Raw genomic sequence first — 19,781 nt, forward strand, 5'->3', positions numbered from 1 at the left:
CCTCCTGTGCTTTCACCTCTGTCCCAAGGCTGAATCCTTGCCGAGCTCTGCTCAGGAGCACACAGGCAGGGTTTTGGTCTGTGATAAACTTTACCTGAGGCATTTGGGAACTTTTTACCTGAGGCATTTGGAAATCGCGGCCTGGGCACTGCCCGCGGTCCCACCGGGCCTTCGCTGCCACAGCCCCGCGGCTGCCGCGGGAATTGCAGCGGATTTCAAAGGGTGATCGGAGTGTTTGTGCTTTAAGAGTTTAATGGCCTTTTTTTTTTTTTTTTTTTTTTTTAGAATAAATCCATCGGGTTCCTTCACATGTGCGCTCCTATCTGTTGGATCATAAACCCCAACATCCCGTTTATGGCCTGGCACTGCCACACGAACAAAGGGACAGCAGGAACGTGGCCCAGGGGGGTGAGGTGACACCAAAGCCCTTTTGCAATGCTTGATAAGACACTGGGCTCCTGCCAATCAAAAAAAAAAAAATTGTTTAAAAATGGGGTTATAAAACCCTTGGAGGAAATGGAACCTTGGCAATCTTTCTGCTTTTTTTTTGTGGGCTGAGCTCTCTCCACGTTGCTGGGACTGTCCCAATGCCCAAAATATCTGAGTTGTACCAAGGGTTTGGAGCCCTGGAATTCCCTAAGGAGGTGGAAATGAGAGGTGAATCCTCCCCAAAATGTCTGAGCTGTACCAAGGGAGGTGAATCCTCCCCAAAATGTCTGAGCTGTGCCAAGGATTGGGAGCCCTGGAAGTCCCTGAGGAGGTGGAAATGAGAGGTGAATCCTCCTCTCCTCAGATGTGTTTGGCAGAAAGGGAATGTGGGGCACCATCAGTCACAGAGGGTCTCAGCTTCACAGAGAAGCTTCAGCACCTCCACAGTCGATTTTTTTGTCTTTATCCTGCTCTTTTTAAGACTTAAATTCCTTTTCCTCAGGGAGGTCACTGCTCTCTACCATGATTATTCTCACGTTCCCCAGTGGCTGCTGGGCTCCGGGACACGAGCCATTGTGTTTTACTGCCTGTAAGAAAAGCATTTTGTGTAAAGCTGAGAGCTTTGTGTACCACAAACTCCAATGACTGGAGGCTTACAAAGATACTGCGCTCTTGATAGGGATTGTCTATGATTTATCTGGAGTTTAATCTCAACATCAGCAAAATGTAAAAGTTCTCTGCCTTCTTTCTCTCTCATAAATTCTTCATAACCACCCCCAATCTGCAAACTCATCCATCAAGATCTCTCAGTGCTGGGAACAAGGAGCAGCCCTGGTGGGGAGGGTAAGGGTGGTGACCTTCTAAAGGTGATTCCATTCGATGGAAACCAATATATTTTTGTGAAGCAATAAAAAGGAAGGGCAGGGAAAAGTTTAGATGGCTTGGAGTGGATTATGGGGAAACAATAATCATTAAAACAGTGCTGGATGTCTAAATTGCTTCAGAAGATATTCATAGGTAAAGGGTAATAAAATAACCCAAATTGATTACCATCTTATACCCTTTATGATATAACTTTAAATGCAAATTGCACTCAACTGCAAGAAGGGAAATAACGTGCCAAAGGCATTTCAATTAATTGCTGTAGTTAATTACACTCATAATTTTACTTGTGTGACTAATTATAATCAGCTTTTAGTGGTGTATATGGATTTATTTCTGATACTGAAAGCCCCAAACAGCAGGTTATTTTTAGGAAATGCATTTAAACCTTGTAATGAAAACTGCATGTCCTCATTCTCAGCAGTTGTCTTGAAGGAGCTGTGTCTGTTCAGGAGGAGTTTGGAGGAGATCAGGAAGGAAAAGTGTCCTGGCTGGGGTCACTGTGGCCCTGCTGTGCCTCCAGCTGGGGTTTCATTGCCTTTTCCACAGGTACACATCATCTACCAGCAAATCCTACATTTCCTTTCTTTAAAAATCCAATTTACATATGAATTTCTCCCACACAAAGCATTTTCCACAGCCACCTCAGTTCCCAGGTAATTTGTTTTTCTGTCATTGCAGTGTTTTTAAATTCCATCTCATTTTGGTGCTTTATGGAAGAAAATCACCAAGTCCACTTTTAACTCTATCAAAAAGAGCCTCCTATCTCCAGAAGTAATGATTTTTCATGGAATCATTTATAGAATAATAGAACCATTTAGGTTGGAAGAGACCTTTAAGATCATTGAGTCCAGCTGTGATTTTGGGGTGTTGCTCCTGTGCAATGGGATCCCTGTCCCTGGAGGAGAGGGTGTTGATGTTACACCTGGTATTTATGAAACTCCACATTTCTAAACTCTAAAACCAGCCCGGAAAGTTTAATAGGCTTCCCTGTATGCTTTTTATCTTCTTCTTTTTTTTTTTTTTTTTTTTTTTTTTTGACTACAGGTGGATGAAGGTTTTTTTTACATGGATTTGCTGTGTGACATCTTTTTAATGGGGAGGGTGCTGGCAAGTGCTGTTTTCCCTGTGGAATCCATATCTGGCTGGGCAAAGAAGGAAAGGATGAAGGAAAAACCTTTGTCCTCCTCTCCCAGCAGTCACAGAAAACTAATTTTATCCAGACAAGTTCATTCTGAGCTGGTGTTTTGTCACAGGAGGAGCTGACTGTAAGTGGAGTTGCCAAATTCGTCAGAATTCTTTGTGGATAATGTAAATACATTTCTAGTGAGTAATGGTTTGGTTTCCTTGTCTCTCTGTGCTTCCTGAGAGAAATGTTTTGCTGAAAACACATTGTATTAGGGTTTTTTTTGTGCCTGCCCCTGCTGTCACCCCCTGCCCCTCTGATGACTGGGAAGGAGCAGTGCCTTCACCTCTCACACCTCTGGAGCTGCTCTCCAACCAAGGTGCAGCCCAAACCTGGGAAAGGATTGCTTATGGATGGGTTGTACAAACCCCTGTTTGTTTTATTGGTTTTAACCCCAATTTTAATTGCCAGTGTTGTTTCATTTTCCCCGGGAGCGCAGCTTTCAGCCCCACAGCCTTCAGCTCTGGCTCCAACATATGTGAAATATATCAGTGCAGTTCTCTGCTAGCCCCAATGGACATGGGAAAATAATGTTCCTGCTGGATCCTTCCAAATGCCTCTGTTCCTCCCCCCACCCTTTCCTGTATCATGCCTTGGCTATTTGTCCTTCAGGAGTGACTGTCATTTCCTGGTGTCTTCACAATAAAAGAATTTCATGCCAAATGCAGCCGAGACAAAATTCCTGAAAACCGGCACCTCAGGCTACCTGTGGAACAGCAAATTGCTTTTCCATAACCATCCTCACAAAGCAGATCTGGTGTCCCACTCAAAGCCTTCTTGTCTTTTCCCGGGAACAGCTTTTGCTGGGGTTTTTGCTTATTCCCTGCATTATTGCTGCTCCTGTCCTTGTCCCTGGCTGCCCCAGAGCAGCACCTGGGTGCCATGGCAGAGCACAGACTGATCTCAATCCCTGTGACAGGAGCAGAGGGAGAATTTCCCTGTCCCTTTCTGCCACAGCACTGAGCCACTCAGTAAAAACACTGATCCTTGCCCAGGGAGATTTTATTCACATGGGGTTGGTGCTGAAGGGCTCTTAGAGGGACTCACCCTCTTTTCAGCAGAATTTTTTCTTCCTTGTAGTTCTGTTTTTATCTGGTTCATTGAGGCTGTGCCCTGTGATATATCATTGATTATTAGCAACACATGACAGCTGAGCCAGATGAGGGTTTATTCCAATTGGCCCTTGAAGAGCTGCCTGTGAAATGAGAATTGAGGAAATAACCTGAAGGAGAGGGATGGTGGCTCTTGCACGCCTTGGCCAGTGCAAAAGGCATTTCTCAGGTATCCCAAGGAGTGTTCCCATCTCTGCCTTTAAAGCAGGAGTTCCCTGTCCCGGGGACTGGGTGGGGTTGGCACACCTGGGCAAGGTGCCAGACCCAGGAATCTGCTGAGTGCAGAGAACTCGCTGTGAGACAGAGCCCCCGACCCTGCTGACACTGCAAACATCCCAAGGCACTGCACATCCCTGTCCCAGAACTGCAAACCCAGCCCTAAACTCAACCCCAAATATTGTGAAGAAAACAGGGGGGGAAAGTCACGTTCCTCTTCTGAAAGGGTTTGTGCGTTCCCCTTCAGCAAGGACAAAAGAAATAAAAACTCAGAACAATTCAAATATAGGTCTGTTGTTCACCTTTAATATTTCATTTCTGTTTGCTCCTCCAAAGATTTTCAGTTACATAAAAACATAGTTAAAGTATTAATCTTTCCTTTAAACTTAAATAGGTTCATTTGCTTTCCCATGTGATTTTTTTTTTGGTTTTTTTTAAAGCTTTACTGATTGATTAATATGAAAATAATTTCCCTGCTTTTGGTGAGCTGTGGTTGCTCTCACTGCCAGGATTTTCCTGAAAATATATAAAGTCATCTCTGCAAACATTGCCCTTAAAGGAAAAAAAATACAAATCTGCTAATATGAAATCCTATTTTGGTGTGGCCAAAATCTAAAACCCTAAAAGAAGCTGTAACATGTTATATGGCACTAGCCAAAGAGAAATGTTATGTCCCTCTTCAGAGGGAGAACTAGAATGATACAAGGAAACCCCATTTCCTAATGTATTTTCTATAAGTAATTGGGTAAGATCTGAAGGAATTGGTTCAAACCACAATTTTCTTGGAAAAAACTATGAATCTTGACCATATTGTGAATATTGCAGGTATGCTACTATAAAAAATTATACTTATAAAAGAAATATATATATATTTATATGTAAGAAAGAGCCATTTCTTGAGCTGTCCTATTTTATTAGGCAAATAACAACTACAAAGGATGATCAGAGTCTCCTGCTTCAGAAGCAGCCCTCCAAAGAGAGGGAATTTCCACAGATGTGCCTCTGGTGGTGGGGATGAGCCTCCCTGCTGCTCCCCAGCACATCACATTGGCCATGGCATCCCAGAGAGGGATGAATAAATAACAGAGGAACCTGACAGCCCCAGCAGCAGGTGGGGTGGAAGGAATCCAGTGTCCTTATCTGAAATCAGCTGAGATGTTCTGAAGGAAGGAGGGGGATTTATGTGTTGGGTGAGGGGATGATCCAGGTGCTGCTCTTGTGTGTGAGCACTTGATCTTTGCTCAGTGTTGTACCTTCAGGCAGGACAGTGTGGGCTTGTGGGAGTTACTCCCCGTTTCACTGCCAGAATTGCAGTGTTGGATGTAAACGTGCTCCAAACCAACCCTTCACAGGCACTTAGGAACAGATTCCTCTCCAAGATTCTCTGTGCAGCTCCTTCCAGTGCTGCTTTAAAACTACAGCATAATCCAGACTAAGCTTTCTCTGAGTCTATTGGCTTTCCAAATTGAATTTTCTTTGCTTTATCTCCCAGTTCCTTTGAGTTCTGGTGGTTTGGGTTTCCCCAGAGCAGCACAGAAGCCCTTGGTTAATGTCTGGAGGAGGACAAGGCTATTCTGTGTTGGGACACAATTCATGAGAGGCTGAGGCAAAGAACAGCAAAAATAAGGCTGAAAAGCAAGAAATTAAGGCCCAGGAGGTTGAGTGAGGTGGGAAGGGCTCAGTGGGACAGAGAGCTGAGGGTGCAGGCCAGAGCCAGGGCCAGCAGCAGCAGCTGTGCCCTGGGCAGGGCCATGCTGGTCCCTGACCAGAGCACCTCGCGCCCGTTCAGGGGCTGTGCAGGTCGGAAATTCTCCATCATGGGAGTGGAGTTCTTCCCATCAAAGTGCAGTGCTGCGAACTGGGACAGCTGCAAAACACAACAGCTTGTTAAATCTGCTCCAACAACTCTGGGAGCTGTGCTGCCAACTCAACCCGTGCTGCCTCGCTCTGGTTTGGAACCTGAGGGTTTAATGGGTGCCTTGAACCTCACAGGAAAGGCCACAGGAGAGGTCACTGAGTGATGGCTCCTTCCAGCCTTGGCAATCACGGGCATTTCCTCTGAGAGGGAGCCAAATGCTGCGTGCAGCCCCAGGACTGGCTCCCCAGAGCTCCTGATGCCAGCCCCGGCCCCGGCCACCATGGCAGGGTGACACCAGGCAGGAACAGCAGGAATTCTGTCCTTGCTCAGGTTCCTGGCTGACACAAGGCAGGAATTCTGTCCTTGCTCAGGTTCCTGGCTGACACAAGGCAGGAATTCTGTCCTTGCTCAGGTTCCTGGCTGATGTGAGGCAGGAATTCTGTCCTTGCTCAGGTTCCTGACTGACACAAGGCAGGAATTCTGTCCTTGCTCAGGTTCCTGGCTGCTCTGAGTGCCCCTGGGCAGTGCTGGGGGCACTGTGACAGCGCTCAGGGCATGCTGTGAGTGAGGAGCTGAACTGGCTCTGGGCCAGGCTGTGTGATCTCTGCACAGCCTGTGTTTCCCAAGCATTCTTAATTCCATCCCCTCTTCCTGCCTGCAGGTCAAAAATGGCCTGCTTGATGCTGATGGGCCCAAGGTCTGGGTTTGGAATTATTGTGTTCTGCTGCCCTGACAACGGGAGAAAAGCTGTGGAGGGAGCAGGTGGCAGCAGTGGAAGTGCTGCTGACGGAGCCCTGAGCTTGAGGGGGGGGTTTTGGCTCTCTCCTCACGCCGTCATTTCCCCTTCCTGCCCCTTTCCTGCCATTTTCTGAGGGATGATTTAACAGGGTCAATCAGCTGGGAGCAGCGAGCTCCTTGAGGCTGCTGCCAAGCAGGGGTGTGTGGGGAACAAGGCACTGAGGTGTTACCCTGCCCAGGGACAGGGCACTGAGGTGTTACCCTGCCCAGGGACAGGGCACTGAGGTGTCACCCTGCCCAGGTGCCAGGGACAGGGCACTGAGGTGTCACCCTGCCCAAGGACACGGCACAGAACCTCCAGGCTGTGCCTCTGCCACCCACCTGTTTCAGGCTGAGCTGAACTGGTGTCTCAAAGATGGTCCAGATGACGCCCTGGTAGCAGTCAGGGGTGGTGAGGGACCCCCGGTAGCGATAGTACCTCTCAAGGTCTTCCTCAGGTGGGAGGAGAGAGCTCAGTGGCAAAGGATCCACCTTTGCTGATCCCCCTGGAAAAACCACAGGGGAAAATCCCTCGTAATGCCTGTGGCTGCAGGTTTTGCCCGCATTTATCCTCTCCCCACAGAGCTTGTGAAATCCCTTACCTTTGGATTCAATATTCTTTAATTTGCTCAACAGAGTTTCATAGTTTTTATTTTCTTTGCCAGCCTGAAAGGGAAATATTTTCATTCCATGATGTGTATTTCTCTACAAGTGGTTGCTTTTAAGCAGTGGTGAATAAAACAGAAAAGGGCCACAAGAAGAGATAACAGCAAGCAGGATGTAGAAAAGGGGAGAGTGAACTCAGTGCTGGCAGAATGCCTGCACAAGATAGGGAGGTTAAACCTTGGGCTACTGTAATATTGACATAAACATAAAATACTGACATAAACAATCCCTCAGCCAAACTGCTGGTTGAGATTTGAGAGGGGCAGTTGAAAATTTCCCTGCCTACCTCTACAAAGAAGGCCAGCACAGCCAAACCATCCGGACTTTTCTTGGCTTCTGACACATCTGAAGCATCTTCTCTGATGTGGACGATGTGAAACTGGAACACAGCAGCCAAGGACAATGATTTCCACCCTCAGAGCTCCCGTGGGGAGCTAGCCAAGAGTTTTTCTGAGCAGGATCTCAGAATTCCAGGGTTCTGGAGTGAAACCCGTGCTCCACGTGCAGTCCCACCTACCTCCATGGGGTATTTCTCTCCATCTATGCTGTGCTCTGAGCCAGGACTCAGCACTTGTTGCTCAGCCAGGACTCCCCAGTGAAAATGGAATTCTACTGCCTTGTATTTTCTCTCCAGGCCTCCTCCTCCGATTTTAGGGGATGAGTCTAGTGCCACTTTAACTGGGGAAAAAGCATGAATTGTTTTACAGGAGAAGAGCAGGTCCTACATGAACAGAATGTGAGAGCAGAGATGTTCTTGAGATTCAGACTTATCTTCAAGTTCTCGCTTGGCTTTTCAGACCGAGTGTTCCAGAAATTCTGTTCTGCAGAAACTGAACTCTTACAAAATCATCCCTGAGTTTAATTTGAGATTAATTCTAACCATTATGACCTCTGGAGTCAGAGCTTCTTATACCTCTCAGAAGACCCTATATTCCTTCAGATTTTTCCTAAAAAAGACCCTCTATCAAAGTAAATTGGATCCCAGTTTATTTGGGTTTTGACCATCATTTTAACCTCCAGTTTTCTGCACTGTAACATTTCCTTTGGGCAGGGTTTAAAAATATCCTGTTTTAATTTAAAGTAGTGCTGCAATTTAAGCCTCAATCATACATATTTGAGATATACTTTAAATTTTTTCTTTTTGCGACCCCCACATTAAGCGCAGCACTTCTCTTTGCATAGAAAAATTCTGGATTGCAGCCCCAGAGGAAAATTCTGGATTGCAGCCCCAGAGATTTCATTTCTGTTCTGAATTCCAAATGAACTTGGAGAGTGCATGAGTCATTTAGTTCCTTTGCTTTTTAATCTGTAAATGGATGAGTCAGATGTCTTTGTGGGCTTTGTTTGTTTAGGTTAAGACCGTTGAGACAGCGACCTTTGCTATGTGTCCATCACGGAACATAATGAGGGTCTAATCTCACCTGCAGCCTGTAACTGCAGCTGTAATTTAGGCAATAACCTCCTCATTTAGCACAGGAATCGGTTGCTCTCAGAAGGAAGAGATTTTAAAAGCCCAGATTGAGCCCTAATCCTTATGCATGGCTGGGGAAGATGAGGAGCAGTCCTTATAAATATTAATTTTGATGTTAAAGGGACTGTAATTGGACATTCTGGAGTATCACACTGTAATGGGAAAGTCATTAATGCATATATTAATGAAAAGTCAAAACATTCTTTTTTCTTGTGGTGTGCCACGACATGAGAATTGCTGGCTGTTAAAATCTCCCTCAGCTGCCTTCCCACCTTTCCCTTTTAAATCAGGAAATATTTGCCACTTGCGGCTTTCTGCTTTGAGGATTTGGCAGTTAAAACAACCCATCCAAGACTTTAAAAAAACCTACATATAACTTTTAAAAAAAAGAAAAATATTAGACTACATGTTTATTTTTAAAGTCGAAGTAATTGAACATCATTTTCTTGGAGCAGCATCCTCAGTATTGTGAAGGAAGGTGGAGGAAGTGGAACAGTTCTAAATTACTGTTAATTGATTCAAGGTTTACTGATTCACTAAGTAGCTGATCAACATCAGATAACTTCTGTGTGCAGAGAAAACAGGTCTGAATCTGAGAAGAATATAGCTCATTATTTAAAGAACTAATAACAGCCAGCACTGAGAGTGACTTTCCCACACCAGGCTTTTCTCCAGCAGGATTCTCTTTGTGCAGAGGCAAGACTTGGAAAGGGCCAGCCCAGGAATGGCTTCAGCAGAAAATGATAAAATTCTGCCCAAATTGTCCCGCCCACCTGCCCCCAGCCCTGGACTCTGTTTGAGCTGGGGGGTTTTGCTTTAGAGCTCCTGTACAGAAATTTCTGCACAGAAATTCCTGCTGAGATATCCACGAACCCCAAACCTTCGTCATTCCCACAAACCTCCCAAGAAAATATTGATGCAAAAAGGTTCTGGGAGCTTCATTTCTGTAGCAGAGGGGTGGGATCCCATCAGTGCCCAACGCCCAACCCACCCCAGGGGCAGGCTGGGCAGTACTTGCCTGTGTGCCCGTTGTTCTGCACGTCCCACTGGGCAGAGCCCTTCACATCGTACCCCTCAAAGCTCAGGGCCTTCAGGCTCTTCTCATACACCACATTTCGGGTGACAATGTTGACAGGGGACTGCCTGTCCCCTGTGCAATCCTTGTATGACTGGTGCCATTGGGCAGGACCTGCTCAGGGATGAAGAAAATGGGTTTATTATTTATTTTTTTCCTCTGTAGACAGCAAATCCTTGAGGAAGCCAAACCACCCAACCAGAATGGGGCATCTGAGGCATCACCCCAACTTCTGGGGTGAGTTTTACATTTATGTATTTGATTTTTACATTTGTGCATTTGATTTTTACACTTGTGTATTTGATTTTTAAACTTGTGTATTTACATTTTTACTAATGTATTAGTAAAAATTTTACTAATTAATGTATTTGTACATTTCTACATTATCCTTGGTCAACACAAAATGAGCAGTTACCACAAACACCAAGGGCTTCAAAATACCCTGTTTGGCACTGAAATGGTCACAATTAATGTGATCACGAGGCATTAAAGGCTGAGTGCTGTGAATTTTTTGCATTATTTCTCTCAGCAGCCCCTTTGCAGAGCAGAAGGATCACCAATGTGATTGGAAAAAGAAATTGCTTAATTGCTTGGCAGTACCTTCACACTGTGGCTGCTCACACTTCTGGGACTGATAGCACCAGTGGCCCACTAAAAAACAATAAATAAAACAGGTGAGTGAAAATCTGTACAAATTATGCCCCCAAAAAGCAGCAGGGGAATGGATTGGCAGCTCTGCCCTCTCTATATCTCTTTCTGATCGCTCATAAATCACTTTATAGCCATTAAATCACCCCAAACCTGTGCTGGCAGCGATCTTTAGGACATCAGAATTCTGAATGGGTTGCAGTCCTGAAGAATTTGATTTTCAAACCTTGGCCTCCTCAACTTCTTGAGGCAAAAGTTCCACATTTGAATATATGCAGTGTTAAAATAAATTTCCGTTTATCAGCTCTGCACTTGCCAGCCTCTCACAGACTTGTAAATTCACTTGTGCAAGAGGACTTATCTCAGCCTGTTCCAGGAACTCCTTTGAAGGTTACCTGGGGAAGAGTTCTGAGAAATGAAGGATCTCACTTCCTGCAGGAGCTTCGGGCTAACTCAGCTGGGTCCATCCCACAGGGATGGTCGCAAAATTCTTCAGCAGAACATCTGAATTTTGCTTTTTCATGGTCATAAGAAATACAAAATTCAGAGGACAAGAGCTGATTTAACTTTATGTGTTTATCTAGTTAGGACAGCAGGATTGTCTTGTTTATCCCAAGTGGCTTCAGTGGCTCTTTATTTATTCTAAACTTTAAATTGACTTTGACAGGGTAGTTCTCTTTGGCTATTTAACTTCAATCCATAACAATTCAAACCCTCTTGTAATGATGATTAATACCATACCTTCTGTTTGCTTGTGATTAGTAAATTATAGACATTTTAATAAATGGCTAATCAATTTTAAGGATAATTATGGAGGAGCCCTGTCACTTGACTGGTAATTACCTTAATTTGTAATTTATAACACACCTGCTGGAAGGCTTTTAACACCTTTATCTTGATATCAGTGGCATAACAATGCATCCATCTATTAAGGATTTAGAAGTTATAAATAGAGAATTGTTGTGGAACCTGAGCAGCTGTGACACAGAGGGAGACCTCGTGGCAATTAATATAACCTTTAAAAAGATGACAGTTTCGGTTTTTCTTTCACAAAAACGAAATTTTTGCTGAAAACCACAAACAATATTGCCTCACTTTGTAGTTTAGCAAGACTGGGAAGAAAAGCAATCTTTGCTTTTTCTGTGTGGTAAGAACTGCGGGGATTTCTATATTGTTACCCAAAAACTGAATTTGATAAGGTTTTATCCTTTTAGCAGATATTTAACACACACAAAACTTCACTTTCCAGCCCTGACTGTTGCTTTTTTTAATTTTTCCAGGACAGTGGCACCGAGTTCTTCCTCATCTCCACTGGGAAATGCAGAAGTTCCAAGCACAGGGTGTCCCCAAGTGCCTTAATCGATATTTTAATCAATGAATTAAAATGATTAATTTGAATTTAGTGCAGAGTGCCAGCCGAGCTGCTCTCCACCCTTCCTCCAGGTGGGTTTTTACACGGATCAAAGGCTCCAGGTGTGGTTCTGGCAGCTCCCTGGGGTCGCTGTGAACTTTTAACAATCCCAGCCTGGGACTGGGAGTCTCTTGGCCATTTACACACCGAGGAACCTTCAGGTGTGAAAACAGCAGCAGGAATAACCTGGAGGGATTTGCTGCCAAATCTTTGGGATGGAAAGCAGAGGGGGAAGGGGAGAGCTCCAGGCTGGGCAGTTCCAGGAGGTTTCACAGTGGAGAGGGAGCATGGCCTGGACATGAAAGCATTTCTGCACTGAAAATCTGATTTTCCAGCCAGTCTGAGGCACAGCTGGGAGCCAGGGCAGCAGGTTCGAGGCTCTGGAGATTTTAAACCTCTACAGTGGAGCCACCAAATTCAAACAGAGCCACAGGGGGAAGGGGAATTGTCCCCAGGTTGTGCTGAGCCAGGGTCTGTGTGCCAGGGGGATGGAAATGGGTTTTGTCCCTTCTCAAACAGAAATCACTGAGATTTTACCCCCTGAACAGGTGTCTGGCAGATTGTGACAAATACATTGTGGGTTTCAATCACCTCTCAGCAAACTGACACTTGAGCGTACCACAGATCTTCCAGCCTGGGCATCAAAATGATGGGGAGGAAAAGTTGAATAAAATAAAATTTAATTTTGAGAATCCCGCCCTCAGTGGCTACAGCTGCCTCACATCCAGCACTCAGGAGATTTAATAATTATTGTCCGATTTTTGCATCTTTCCACCAAACTCCCAATGTCTCTGAACAAGGTAAGGATTGTGTTTTCTACCAAGTCCTTACCACACTTGTGGCTGGATGATATCAGTGAAGTAGAACAGCACATAAACCCAGCATTTCATAAGAAAAGTGTCCTTGAAGCTGTTAAACTCTAAAGCATGAGGTAATTAAACATTACAGAATGCCTGAGCAAACAGCGGGTTCATGTTTAGTGTGAATTAGGGCTGGTTTATTTGGTTTTTTTGGTTTGTTTTTTCTTTTTTGACTGGCAGCAGCGGAACACTGGGGATCAGGAGCCTTTGTGTGGGTGCTGCTCAGGAGGAACCAGAGTGTCCTTGAGGAGCAGAATGTGCCTTTGGATGTGCAGTGAGCGGGATGGGAGCCTCCCTCCCTGCAGGAACCTCTCCTCACAATGGCTCTCTCTTCCCCTGAGCTTTGGGGCTTTCTTTCCCTGCCCAAAGGGAAGGTCCCTGTCACATCCCTGCTTCGGGCAGGACGATGCCCTCAGGCACGTTGTCCTGGCCGCTTTTAATTGTCCAGAGGCTCCTGCCACTTCCCTTGGAGGAGTTTTGCACAGTGCATTAGCCCACGCTGGCAGGAAATGTTTCCTATTTAATAGCTTACATTTTCCACTTCCTTATCTGCGTCCCATCACTCCTAGAAATATCACCGAACCACCCTAAACAATTCCTTTCCCTGCCTGGTGTTTACAGCATCCAAACAGTTCCCTCTTCATCTGCAATTCCTGTCCTGGCTTCATGCATCTTTTGTCCCATCTGACCAGGCTTCACCTTCCCCCTGTTCCCTCTTCAAAATCTCCCTCTGATCCCATTTTATGGGGTCTGGGGCTCCTCAGATCACCCCAGCTCTGCTCCCACGCTCTCTTCCCTGTAGCTCATTTTATTGCTGGAAAAACACGGCAGAAAATGGGGTTTTCAGTGTTTTAGGGAGGTTTTTTTGGGTTTGTTTTTGTGGTTGAGGTGCTGAAATCATTGCTATATAGATATATAGATATAGATATATAGATATATCTATATATAGATATATATATATATAGATATAGATATATACAGATATAGATATGTATTTTAAAAATATATAGATAGAGATATGCATACCTGGACTTACTTATCAATTATATATTTCTCCTCAATTTTATTATGGATTTATCCTTGATTTCAGTGGTTCTGTCCCATCCCACAGGTGTCACCTTGACTTTATTTGGTTTAATTTAGAGTGGGGCTGGACAGGGCTGGCTCTTCCTCCACAGAGTTCAGGACAGTTAAATTTAGGGAGTCTCTCTTGGCACGTGAGCAGTCCCACTTATCTCTGCCTCTTCCTCCTGGAATTTACAACTGCTTCCTGCCCAAGCTGCTTCTTGGCACGGGGCTGGCCGAAGAAACAATACAAATTACGTATTGTTTTCATTTTACTGCAAGCCTCTTCAATTGTTTTAGCTATCAAGCCTCGTTTGGAACTCGAGGCAAAAAAAAAAAAAAAAAAAATAAAATAAAAAAATATTGCAGAGACCTCCCTCTGCTGCCCAGGGAGGCAGGAGGTGCTGCTGGCCAAGGGCCAGGCTGGAGCAGCCCTGCCAAGGTGCTATTGTGGGATCTGGGAAAAGACCCTTCGGCTCTTTGGACCACGCTCAGATTGTCTGAATTCCATAAAAGCTCCCAAATCTGCTCTGTCCCACTGTGCTCTGCTTGCTGCCCTACTTGGAGCTGCTTGGTGTGCTGGAAATGCCATTTAACCTGTGCACTCAGAGTCACTGAAACACTGAACTGCCTCAGTTCCTGCTTCTGACACAGTGGCTGTGCTTGAGTCAGCTTCCAGTTTGCCATCTTTATTATTATTATTGCGTTTTTATTATTATTTTTCAATTTTTATTATGATTTTTGCTGGGTTTATGCTGGTTTTATTAACAATATTGAGCCTCTGAGAGTGTCCATGACCTTTTTGCCCGGGACACCAGGAATGTTCTGTGTTGATTTTTAATTCAAATCCTTTCTCTCTTTCACCTGAGTCCTCTGTTTGTCCCTTTAGCCTCCTGTCCCCCTTCCAGCCATCCTGCCTGGCCATTCCCTGTTATCCTGGTGGTCCCAGAGCTCTCCCTGCTCTGCCATCCTCATCCTCAAACCCATCCCCAAAATCTGCTCTCACCTCTGCATCCTTTTCCACCAAAATGCCAAAAGCTGGGTCTGCATGGAGTTTATTTTTAGGTTTGGCTTGTGTTGGGCTCATCCTATTTTTAGCTGGCTTTGTGAAACTTTCTATTTTTAGTGCAAAAGGCAAAACAAAAGCAATTGTTATCTAAGCCTGTCTTTCTAATTAATGGGATTGCTGAGCATATAGGCATGAGAATATTTATCCCTCCTGGATCATTACACATCCTCAGGAAGCCCCAGTCACCCCTTGGACAGACAGAACCAGTTCCAAAAGTTCAAATTTGTGTGTCCCCACAAGCGTTCCTGGCCATTCATTGCTCTTCACTTTTAACCTTAATTTGATTTTCCCCAGGGAAAATACACATCTTTATGCAGGAGAGGATGGGGAGTTAGCCCTGGAAATCAGCTTTACTGTGGTGCTGAGGCCTTGCAAGGCAGCACATCTGACGTTTATCATCTGCACACATAAATCACAGGCTGGATGAGGCCCTTGGAACAGACACAAACTGCAGGGAAAACCCAAAGGGGCTCAGGGATTCTGGGTTTGCCCTGTTAACATCTGCAAACGACTTCCTCTGGGTCAGGGAGCAGGGGAAGGGTTTCAGCTGTGACCTGTGGGGCTCTGCTGCAGATAATGTGCCCTCAGAAATGTCCTGTATCAAAGGCAGGGGCTGTAACAAAAAATGAGCATCCAGGGCTAAGGTGATTTCCTCCTGTGAGAGGTTTTGCCTTGCTTTCTGTCATAAAAATGCAATTCAGATTTATTTATTTTAAAGCACTTTTAAAATTTAATTCAAACAAATCACTTGGTAGCTGTGCTGCCCTTTTGCAGCCTTTTATGCTGAGCTTTTGATGGCTGATCCTGTGGCTAAAAATATGACTAAAAATCTAATAACAGGCCATTGGATAGATGCTGGAGCACAGCAAAGCATCTCCTGCAATGCCACAAGCAGGGAAAAGAGCCTGCCCAGAGACAGACCCTGGACTTGGCAGCTTTTCTAGGAGACCTCAAGGTTTCTGCTGGTTTTTCAAAGTGCCAAAAGCTTTTCTGCTTCCAACATCCCAGTGGGAGAGCCAGGAGGATCCATGGGGAAATGATGGATAAAACTGAGCAGGATCATCCTCATCCCTGGGGAAGGGGCACCTTGGATCCCGACCTGATGGAGACTCCAGGGGTGCCCTAAACCCCTCACAGGGGTAATTCCACAATTCCTGTGGCTCTCTGCCTTTTCTCTGCCTTCCAGGTCTGACATTGCATTTATTATCCTTTCTTTCATCAGCTGAAAATGCAGCTTTTCCCCCCAGAATGTGTCCAAGTGCTCCAGCATCCCAACTTTGCCAGCCCCAAAATGGATTTGGAGCCCAACCATAAATCTGTGTGCAGTCCACACCATTGGAACTGGAAAGGCAAGAAGTCCCAGCATCTTTTATTTTTATTATTTTTAAGTTGCTGATGGAGCTCTCAGGGGTGTTTTGTACCTGAATGGCCCTGAGGAAACCCCAGAGTGAGAACTGACGCCAATGTCCGCATGGTTATGTAAATGTAATGTTTGTGACATAAAAGCATGTGAGCAGAAATATAGAGAATTAGGGGCATCTAATCTCATCTAAATTAGAGGAATGTCCTATCAGGCATCAATCTTTAGGAGCAGCAGAGCATGGACTGTGGGAGATTTGTCTCCTCATGGCTGAGTCCTGCTCTGTGATAAAGCAAAAGGTTAAAACGTGCTGGGGTTCATTCCATTCCCCATGAAGAAAATTAATTTTCAGCGACTTTGCTGTAACCCCACCCCAGAGCTGCTGGAGGGATGGGTGGATGGATGGATGGATGGATGGATGGATGGATGGATGGATGGATGGATGGATGGACATGTGGACATCCCTCACTCTCACAATTTCCTGCTGGAAATTGCAGACACTTTGTGTCTCTTTTCCCCCAAAACAGCACCAGAGAGTCCCTGATCTCTCAAAGGAACCAGACAAGAAACCTGAGGGGGATCAGAGCAGCTGTAAATGGAACACACTGAGACCTGGATGAGGATGAGGAGCTGGGGGTGATGGTTCCATCCCTGGGCAGGTGCCTGCACCAGCGTGCCTCAGTTTCCCTCTCCTACAGCAGGGATAATGCCCCTTCCTTCCTTCCCTAAGGATTAACAGCGGTTTTACACCACAGGTGCTGTGCTGCCCTGACAAGGCTGGCAGCAATTCCAGGTTAGCAATCAGTATTTGGCTGTTTCTGGGTGGTGAGTTCTCAGCTGCCCAGCTGGAGCTGGGCTCAATGAGCTGCTCAGAGCCAGGCTGGTTCTGACAAGGGGCAAGACAGGAGGGAAAGGTTTATTTGTTAAAAAAAAAAATATATGGATAACAAGAAGGAATACCACAAGAAGGAATTTCAGCTGACTCTCAAAAGTGGAGTTTCTGAAATGCATAGCCTTTAATTTAATAAATTGTATCCTGAGGAGGTGCTGCCTGAGGAAAGTTTGGAGAAGAAGGAGCAGAGAGCAAGATTATGGTGTATTAATTGCTGTAATTTGGTCCACACCACACTAATGACTTTGTAATTTGGTCAAGGAAAAAATTATTGGGGGGGGGGGGGCAAAAAACACCTACAAATTATCAAATTATTATTTATGTATTCCCTTCCTTCTGATAGAGAGGGAAACCCTAATTATTGACACCAATCTAATCAAGTCACAAGGGTTTTCTAGATTGTGTTTAGGTTTGCCCAATAGAGCCCCTAATGGGGCAGTAAATGCAGCACGGTGTTGATAGGCAGGGATCAATGAGAGGCAAACACGAGGGCAGACTCTGGAAAAGCAAAAGTTTTTGCGTTGTTTGTGTTTGTGTTTACCTGGCCCAGGTGTGGCAGGCACAGGGAAGGGTTTGGAACGGCAGCTGAGGAGAACCTGGGAAAGCCAAGCGCCGAGGGACAGCGAAGAATGCATTGGGAACAGGGAAATAAACACAGGGAAACCCTGCGGGAATTTCTGAGCAGCTCTGAACCTTGATCTGCTCTAACACCATCTCCCTTCAGCAGCTCTCAGGGCAGCGCTTCCCCTGGGAAAGCCGGGTCCCTTCTCCCTGCACTCTGCTCTGTTTCATGCAAACAACGGACCCTCGGCACTCCAGAGCTGCAGTGTTTAATTTGGAGCCTCCCTGCCGGTATTTGCATAGGAAAAGGGATTTATTCAGTGCTGCTGATTGAACAGAAGCAGGGGGGAAAATACCTCCTGCATTCATCAATACTAATTATAGATCACTCTTTAATTGAGCCATCCTAAGTGCACAGTGTACTTACAGTGCCCAGGGAGCAAAAATAGATGAGGCTGATGCAGCAAAGACATATTGTTCTTTCTCCCTCAGCACAATTTCATCTTGGATCATACACAGCAAAGCAAAGGCAGGAGAAATTTCAAACAAACAATTTTCTTTCAAGTTTAAAGAGATAAAAAAATTAAGTTTTGGTATTTTAAATGCACGTACATAATAAAATACAGAGATCAAGACAAAGCTCATTGATTTTTCTTGGAGGAGGAAGACAGATAGAATCTCTAAAGGTGAAAAGAAACCCCCAAAGCACTCATTCATTCATGAGAAAAGCTTGTCCTTGATATTTTAACACAAATAATAAAAGGCAGAGAAATAAATAAATCAATGATCCTTCATTTACCAGAGAGAAGAGAGACTGCAGTGCACGTCCTGGTAGTAATAAACAGATCAGAAATCAGAGTAACCTTGAGGTGGGGTGAGAAAGAGCAGGCAAGGACTTACCTACTGCCTCTGTCTTGAGAATGTGCAGGCAGAGCCCAGCAAGGAACAGCAATTCCATTCTCTAGCTTAAATAGGCTCAGTGTTGAAACCAGAATTGATTAGACTCCTCAGGATGTGATCATATTTCTGCTCTCAGTTTTATACTGGAGTAAGTAGTCCAGGACAGACCTGAAAGCCATAGCAGGAAGGTGAACTCCTCCCCTTTGTAATTTCTCCAGATTTGCCCTGCTCCTGATTTGCCTGAATTTATTCATTCTCCAAAGTGGATGGCAAAAGGAGAGAGGCTTTCTGGCACTGAGCAAGGAGCCTTCAGTGAATTACTGAGGTTTTGCAGCCTGCACAGGTCCAGCAGCCCAAATAAAATGCTGCATTTTTATTTACTGGGAGTTTTTCTCCTGGCAGCCCCGTGACATTCAATTAATATGTGTGTTAATGTTTCCTTTAAAAAAAACCCCAGGGGGACAAATCAAACCCCAGCTCCCCTTCACTTCTACCCCACAGCTCTCCAAACAGGATTGGAGTTGATTTGGGACTGGAAAATGGGAATTCCATGTGCAGCAACAGGAAATGTTAATTAGGTGACATACAACACCTTACGTAGGTAATTAAGCAACAATACATTTTTTTAATAATCCTTTTTCTCAGCTTTCTGCTTCTGCTACTGTAGAATGATAAATACACAGATTTTTGGTTTGGTCCCCTTTATTCTCCCATCTAAATATTTTTTTTGGAATTAAATATGATTCAGGGGCAACTCAGACTTTACATTCAGCAAAGAAAAGCGACACAGCTTTATTACAGACACAGCATCATCTCTGGGATTTTTGGGGCTGGGCTGAGGAATCCAAATGAAGCAAACTCCTTCCCCAAACGTCCCTGGGGGTGCAGAGCTGGGCTGGGAGGAAGAGGAGGATGCCCGTGAGGGATGGGCAGAGTGAAGTGATGCTATCCCAGCCCAGCTGAGCTTGCAGAGTCATGCAGCAGAGGCTGCATCCCACAAAAATGAGCTCAGAAATCCCTGCCTGCCCTGCTGCTCCCCCAGAGGGGTCTCAGGGGCTGCAGGCACACCCAGAGCAGCCCCTCTATTGATAAAAACGCTGGCAATAACATTCCCGCAGTGCAGGTCTGCCGGGGAGGGTGATGAGGTAAATAATTCCTGCAGGGAGAACAATGAGGGGTTGGTGGAGTGGTGTCCCTGCGGGGCCGGGGGGATGCTGAGCACGCAGAGCAGCTCCAAGGGCATCCAGGAGAATTCCCTTGGGCTGCTCCTCATCTGGGAGCTGAACCAGCACCTCGGGAGTGTTGTTCTGCTCTATTTCTTCAAAGTCCTCTGTTCAGGACTG

At 45.3% G+C, this 19,781-nt stretch overlaps 1 protein-coding gene across 1 annotated transcript; it reads right to left on the reverse strand.

Annotated features, from left to right (window-relative positions):
- Positions 1 to 4,111: 4,111 nt before the first annotated feature.
- Positions 4,112 to 18,592, reverse strand: CA4 (carbonic anhydrase 4). The gene is made up of 8 exons (XM_058817851.1): positions 18,439 to 18,592; positions 10,273 to 10,323; positions 9,616 to 9,786; positions 7,644 to 7,804; positions 7,413 to 7,505; positions 7,063 to 7,126; positions 6,803 to 6,966; positions 4,112 to 5,692 (listed from the first exon to the last, which is right to left on the reverse strand). Exons 1-8 carry the CDS (start codon positions 18,494 to 18,496, stop codon positions 5,504 to 5,506), a joined length of 951 nt encoding a protein of 316 aa, XP_058673834.1. The 5' UTR covers positions 18,497 to 18,592; the 3' UTR covers positions 4,112 to 5,503.
- Positions 18,593 to 19,781: the final 1,189 nt, after the last annotated feature.

Source organism: Ammospiza caudacuta, chromosome 20 (assembly GCF_027887145.1).
Source record: "Ammospiza caudacuta isolate bAmmCau1 chromosome 20, bAmmCau1.pri, whole genome shotgun sequence".
Lineage (NCBI taxonomy): Eukaryota > Metazoa > Chordata > Aves > Passeriformes > Passerellidae > Ammospiza > Ammospiza caudacuta.